Consider the following 6,996-nt stretch of genomic DNA (forward strand, 5'->3'; position numbering starts at 1 on the left):
AGTCAGAGGGCGTTGCACGAAAAGGGACAGGGCCATCCACAAAGTCTTTGACACCGCAGATAACATGGAGCTCGTATTAATTTGCCGGGTACCTAGCAAGCAAACAAGACAAGGAAATTAAGGAAGTTGTTACAGATCGACAGCAATTGTGTGTAAAATTCAGAGCAGAAGCAATTATGTTACAATGGGCAGGTAGGCAAGAGCCTGCAGGTAGTATCCATGGATGGTGGTGAGAAGCATGCACCTCACCGTCGGCCGCGGCGCCGGGGACATCTCTGGATGCTTGTCGCGGAGGCGAGCAGAGGCAATCTCCCAGCATTTCTCCAGGGTGAGAAGAGGCGGCGGCTGCTTCAGAGATTGGCCAAGAAGCGACATGATTTCCATGAGCTTATAGGGGTCTTGCGTTGCGTGGCGGGGTTGCAGCAGGGTGTCCACGGTCCACCTCGCGCAGAGAAAGGGACAGTAGCTTCCACCCTAGAGCAAACTGCCGCGGGTTGGGGTGCTGAGCGGCAGCCGCGGCACAACGGAGGGCCATCTCGACGGCTGCCACGGTGGCGTCGGACGCGATCTCGAAGGTCCGCTCCATCCCACGTTGGTTCTCTGATTCCTGCTTCCTCATAAACGGAGCGATGCTGCCTATCTTTGCGTCGACGCAACTCCTAACGCTAGGATTAGCTAGTGCAACCCCTCCTAGTCCAGGAAAATAATCCTAGCGCCCTCTCCTATCGCATGTGTTGTACATGCCATTAGAACGCCTAGAAAAAGCATGGCCTCCTCCAGCAACCGAGGGGGTGAAACCCTAGCTTCGGCACCACCACTCCCTCCCTTCGTGCTCCACCTCCTCGTCGTTGGGCTAAGTTCGAGACGTTGATGAAAGGGGCGGCGGGGAGCTGGGCTCTCGGCTCCTCGCATGGATACAACCTGCCTGGGTTACGACTTAAAAACTACTTTCAGATGCGGTCTGGCTCTATGTACTGTTGGTACTGCATTATCTACGTCTCTCTAGAGTTCACTCTCTAGGAAGAGTTTCTCCCTCACTGCAGCAGAGAGAAAACAAAGTTGGAATTGAGGGAAAGAAATACCAAAATAACAGCGTCTCCTGATGATGTGTTAAACTTTTCACAGATGTTGTGCTAGTTTGTGCCAATTTAGCATCAGGATCTTAGATATCAGTCATCTTTTATGTAGTATGTTAAAAAGCTAACCATAGTTCCACTGAGATTTGCAATTGCAAGTTTATTCAATTTTTTAATGAATTTCTTTGCTGATCGCAGTTTTTATTTGAGAAAGTGATCTGGTAAAACTGCCTCCTTCCCAATTTATTTCACTTTTAATGAATTTCTTTGCTGATCACAGTTTTCACATGGTTAAGTAATTTCCAGGTACTAAGCAGTACAAATTTTCGTTCCTCTTTGTAGGAAAGACCTGGGCATTTACCTCGTATAGTAAGTTATTTTCAGTCGATCGAAAATTATAACCAAATCAAACACTAAGCAAAATCATCCATCTGCTGCAGAATACATCCAGCATGTCCTAGAATAATAATTCAGCCTACAAGCACAAAATACTAAATGGTACACAGCTGCTGCTCCCTGTGCAGACACTAGCAGGGACGCAGGCAAAAACAAATCCATGGTAGCATCTTCAGCTTCTTCCACCACGGATGAAGCGGAGTTTATGACGGCACTGAAAAAAAGTAAAGGTTAACCCGGATGAGCCTGATGGATTCCAAACATGATAAGCAAAGCAAGATTGAGGAAATGCTTACTGTAAGTTGATGTGTCAATCTGCTCAGGCAGCTCCTTGATGTCAACCTCGAACCTCTCTTGCACCTTCGCATACACAAATCATGAATACCGTTTAGTCACTACTCATCCCACATCAAACAAACAGAAAACAAAAAGGATGTCAGAGGGCAGCACATACTTGGTTAAGAACATCCGAGTCCGAGGCCGAGGAAACAAAAGTTATAGCAAGCCCCTTGGTGCCAAAACGGCCAGCCCTTCCAACCTGAATGGTAAACCATCAGCTAGTCAGTACAGTTACATTAACAGCACTCAGCAGGGTCACAACAAGCAGCTCAAACGTTACAGCATGGTTACCCTGTGCAGGTATGTATCAGCTGAATCAGGCATGTCGTAGTTTATCACGATGTTGACACGCTCAATATCAATTCCTCTGCCCACTAGATCTGTGGCCACGAGGATCCTCTTGTGTCCTTCCTTGAAGTTCTTGTATCGAGTCAACCTGCCACAGACAACCACATGTGTTATATACATCCGCAACACAAAAGAGGTGTTCCAAATATTGGTCCAGACAGATTCTAAATAGTTCAGTGCTGTGTGAAAGCCATAAACGCAGCTTCATTAACCACAAGTACAGAATGTTAAGACAGACAATGTGAACAGAGGTCAGATGGCAACACTAAAAGAAACTTATCATGCCTAGGATACACATGATCAGAATGAGAAAAATGTATAGAACATTTGCAGCATCGATAGAATATTCACTATCTTTGGGTAGCTCAGGGAATGGAAATGATCAAAACTGGTACAACCAAATGATAAACTATTTAAGTTAGTGTAAAAGCCAGAGATGGCCATGTTACTAACAACAATACAAGTACAGAACATCCAACAAGAGAAACACAGAATAACAGATCTCAAAAGAGAGTACAAGAAATCCAACATGTTGCAAGCTATACAAGATTGGAGCAAAACCACAACCACCGTTCTACAGCAACTGGCAATGAAGCATCATGAAATAGATCACATACCTTTCTTCCTGCGTCATGCCAGAATGGATGCTGATTGCAGGGAAGTTGCATTCGCAAAGCAGCTTGTTCAACTCTGCTGCCCTGCTAACGCTCTTCACAAATATCACAACTTGGTTGAAATCAAGGGCATCCAAGAGATCGTTTAATTTACGGTTCTTCTCTGCCTCGGTCAATTTTATATAGTGCTGCAAGAAAATAGTATACAATCATAAACAGCGCTACAACAACTGACAAAATGAAAGGATGAACGAGGCAGCTATGGAAGCTACCTGTACAAGACCATGAAGGGTCAACTTGGCCTCATCGTCAACATAAATTTCCATAGGCTGCAGGGGGACAATGATAGATGAAAGAAATTAGCATTCTGGCAGCAATCTTCAGGTAATGGCATATGAACTCCTTCACTGTCAGAATAGGCAGCCTCCGCATGGAACTCAAAGTGCTGCACTGTTGCACAACAGATTTGCACTGTGCATGTTCATCAGTCTTGCAACAGTGCATCACAAACAATTCCAGGCTGACTTATGGCCACAACGAGAAGGAGAACAAGAACCACCACCAGCAAACTCCAACGAAGTAACCACATGTACAAAATGCAGTGCAGCAAACTGGACATGTCATCCCAGAGAGTTACTTCCAAACTGTCACCACCTGAATCCCACTGCACCTACTGACCCATAACCAAACCGTCCAGAGTTCAGAACAGAGGACTCCTTAATCCCCTCCCCAGTGTACTTGCTAGAGACAACTGACAACAGGAGGGAAGCACTATGTATCACTCTATACATGGAAGAAGTAGAAAGAAAGGGATACGACCAGAAAACTCCGTACATGCAAGAAATCATGACTTGGCCAGAATACTCTGTAATATGGAAGAACCTAGTGATAACTGACACCAGGAGGGGAGCACTGACAACAGGAGGGAAGTATTAAGCATGGAAGAACACGTAGAGGAAACAGGAAAGGACCCCATAAAACTCTATGCATGGAAGAAAGTGAGAACTGGCAACAGCAGGGAAGCCCTGAGACAGGCATACAGATGTAGGAGACTAAAACATGATGCAATATTCAATTGAGATGGACTGCATGAGCATTACATCTTGCATAAATTTCTTGCAAATCGGACGGATCTCCTTGCTGAGTGTTGCCGAAAACATCATGACCTGCTTATCATGAGGTGTCATCTTGAAGATCTCCTGGACATCCCTCCTCATGTCTGCATAATTTATATTTGTCAGTTAATGGTGTAATGATAGTAATAAAAGAAAAGTAACAAGAAAAGTGAGACAGAACATATATCGTTGAAACTGAACAAACAGGCTAATGAGGAGAACAAATTACCAAGTGACTCGAGCATCTTGTCACACTCATCAAGAATGAAATGCCTCACATTCTTCAAAGAAAGGTCCTTGTCTCTAGCTAGAGCAAGAATCCTTCCAGGAGTGCCCACCACAATATGAGGGCAGTCATTCTTCAATAAATCCTTGTGCTTCTTGATGTGAACACCTCCATAGAATACAGCAACCTTTAATTCAGACAGATATTTGCTGAACCTCTCAAACTCGTTGCATATCTGCATAACACAACAGCAATGAGCAAACCAAGACCAGGGAAAGGAATGACAATAAAATTAGAATGCAAACAACCAGATCTACGAACCTGGTAAGCCAACTCTCGTGTGTGGCACAATACAAGTGCTGCCACATGACCAGCAACAGGGTCAATTTGCTGAAGAGATGACAGGACAAAAACAGCAGTCTTCCCCATCCCTGACTTTGCTTGGCAGATGACATCCATCCCGAGGATTGCTTGAGGGATGCACTCATGTTGCACTGATGTGGAACCAAATAAAATCGGAGCAGCACCCCAGTGAGTTAAAATTGAACCTTCGGAGTCCGTGTTAATGGAAAGTTTTACCATATTTCCCTCCAAGAGGAAATTTCAGAAGAATGTATACCTGCATATCAGCAACACGAGAGTTTCATTACCAAACTGATTTGCCAAAGTCTAAGCCAAGAAAGGTCCAAGCAATTTTAACTAACTTAGTTCGGTTCACTTTGTACAGAAACATCTCAGCACCAATGTAGATGAACATGATTACATGGCATCCCACTAATCATGTTAATTACAACACTATTATGCCTGTAGATTACAAATTATTGATTACTACCTCCGTTCGAAAATATAAGCCTTTTTAGAGAGCTAGTTTAGATTATGTTGACATGTGGCCATGTTCCAAACATGTTCAAAATTGATTTCACAACAAATTAATCAAGGACAGTTGCACCTTATAATGTCAGAACAGAGGGGAGGGATTGCTATTTTTTGCTGTCAAAGTATAGGGGTGGGGTGCACTTATTTGCCAACAAAACATATATCTCACCATGGTGGTTGGAGTTTAGTAATAACAGATAGCTAAACATGCTGGAATAAAGGATTCAATTATTATTCTTAGTTTACTCCTAGCAGTAGGACAGCATGGTAGAATCAAGTGTTGCATATCAACTTTTTTCAGTCAAGCTCAAACATTTGCTTACAAGGTGAGCTAGAAGTTACATATAGTGGTAATACAATTTAAGCTACCAAGCTGAATGCATCTACTTTCTACCAAATCTTGCCACCTGTGGACAGCTTTTTAAGTTTACTCCTAGCAGTGAGACAACATGGCGGAATTAAGTGCTCCATGTCGGCTTTTCATTCTGGCTCACGCATTTGCTTGCAAGGTGGAGCTGGAAGCTATAGGAAGTGATAATACAATTTAAGCTACCAAGCTGGATGCATCTACTTTCTGCCAATCTTACCACAGTTAAAATATGAGTAGCACTGAACAAAGAAGAAGCTTCTGAATCTACCGGCTCTGTCTACCTAATTAAGCTAGCGAGCTTCTACATCCCCGCAGGCAAGACTTGTGGAGGTCAACGGCCGGTGACAGGAAGGGAAGGTGAACTTGCCTTCGGACGGGTGCTCAAATCCGCAGTCCTGGATGGCCCTGAGCAGCTCGGGCTTGAGCAGGAAGTCCCTGAATCCGGAGCTGTGGATCCCGACGTAGCCCTTCTTGGCGACGTCAGCCTTGGCGGCGGCGGCGCCGTCGACCGCCTTGTCGTCGTCCTCCTCGTAGTCCAGGAGCTCCTCCTCGTACACCTCGGCCTCCTTGGCCTCTCCCATCCTGCCATATCCGCCGCAACAAACACCATCAATTTCACGGCACCAAACCCTAGAAACCGAGTCCAGATCTCGGCCAAATTCAAAAGATAAAAGACGGAAACTCACATGAATGGATCCGGATGAACTGGGGCGCGCGGGTAGTCGGAGATTTGGCGGCTGCAAAGAAGAAATCGGCGGGATTAGAGCAGGGGTTTGGCGGGGTTTTGGGTGGTGGAGGATAGGGTTCGTCCGAGGCGAGGATGAGATTACCGCTGGGGCTGGAAACTTTTGGGGGCTGCTGCTAGGGTTTCGTCTCCGTCGTCTGCTTCGCTGGACTCGAGTTGGAGCCGGCGCCCCACCATATATATATAGACAGGCCTAGCTAGGCCGCGGAGAGGTTCTGATGGGCTCCGTTGGGCCGGCCCCAAGCAGTGTCACGCACCTAATAACCCAAGGTCTAATTTTTATTAATCTGTTGCTGCAGACTTGATGAACTTGTTTCTCTGTTTCAGCCTAGTGGTCATGGTCATGGAGGCTAATCCACATCCAAGGGCCGAATGTCATTCCAAAACTTCAACCCATCCATTGACGTGAGTTCTGTTGCATCTCCTTGTTTTTGCGTATCTTTTTCTTCCATCTAGAATTGTTAGGGTTTGTGTTTCCGCTTTCATCTAGAGTCAATTTTTGTTGCTCCGAGTCCACATAGCGTACAGTGTGTTTGTCCAAACCATAGCCACAGCCTTTCGAACTTCCCCAGAAGAGACTAGTTTTACCGCTTGACAGGCTGCTCATTAGGGTTTTCGTGCTTTGCATTATCTGTTGGCCGTGTTATCAAGGAGTTGAGTTATAAGAAAAATAAAAAAATAGAAAATAAGCCAAAAGAGCTACATAGCTGCGTGTGTTACAAAAAGAAAATCCAAAAAGAAAAAGTGTAAAGTGCTAGTAAGATCAAGTGAAGGCATAAGTTTTCTTTAACTGCACCCGTAGTTGAGCAATCTTGTGCCTGTCTCGTTGAGCTTTGCTAGCGTCTCTCGAGTGCATTGCAACCTTTCATCCATATAGTTGCACCGGCTAAG

General features: G+C 45.0%; 1 protein-coding gene across 2 annotated transcripts; it reads right to left on the bottom strand.

The window, feature by feature from the left end:
- Positions 1-1,411: 1,411 nt before the first annotated feature.
- Positions 1,412-6,242, bottom strand: LOC124706885 (DEAD-box ATP-dependent RNA helicase 15-like). Of its 2 annotated transcripts, XM_047238551.1 has the most exons (12): positions 6,191-6,242; positions 6,047-6,097; positions 5,728-5,942; positions 4,436-4,608; positions 4,118-4,349; positions 3,874-3,992; positions 3,046-3,102; positions 2,777-2,961; positions 2,103-2,247; positions 1,927-2,010; positions 1,769-1,832; positions 1,412-1,686 (listed from the first exon to the last, which is right to left on the bottom strand). In XM_047238551.1, coding segments are annotated over exons 2-12 (1,287 nt in total). In that variant the 5' UTR covers positions 6,049-6,097; positions 6,191-6,242; the 3' UTR covers positions 1,412-1,675. The 2 variants fall into 2 exon arrangements, with proteins under 2 accessions (XP_047094507.1, XP_047094508.1); XM_047238552.1 differs by lacking the exons at positions 6,047-6,097; positions 6,191-6,242 and having other exon boundaries at positions 4,436-4,733; positions 5,728-5,834.
- Positions 6,243-6,996: the final 754 nt, after the last annotated feature.

Source organism: Lolium rigidum, chromosome 4 (genome assembly GCF_022539505.1).
Source record: "Lolium rigidum isolate FL_2022 chromosome 4, APGP_CSIRO_Lrig_0.1, whole genome shotgun sequence".
NCBI lineage: Eukaryota > Viridiplantae > Streptophyta > Magnoliopsida > Poales > Poaceae > Lolium > Lolium rigidum.

What these genes read in the sequence shown, in the direction of transcription:
- LOC124706885 (XM_047238551.1), bottom strand. An exon ending in CCCTTCATGGTCTTGTACAG is followed by an intron (nt 2,962 to 3,045) that starts GTAGCTTCCATA and finishes ATTTTCTTGCAG; the next exon opens with CACTATATAAAATTGACCGA. An exon ending in CTGATACATACCTGCACAGG is followed by an intron (nt 2,011 to 2,102) that starts GTAACCATGCTG and finishes TTTACCATTCAG; the next exon opens with GTTGGAAGGGCTGGCCGTTT.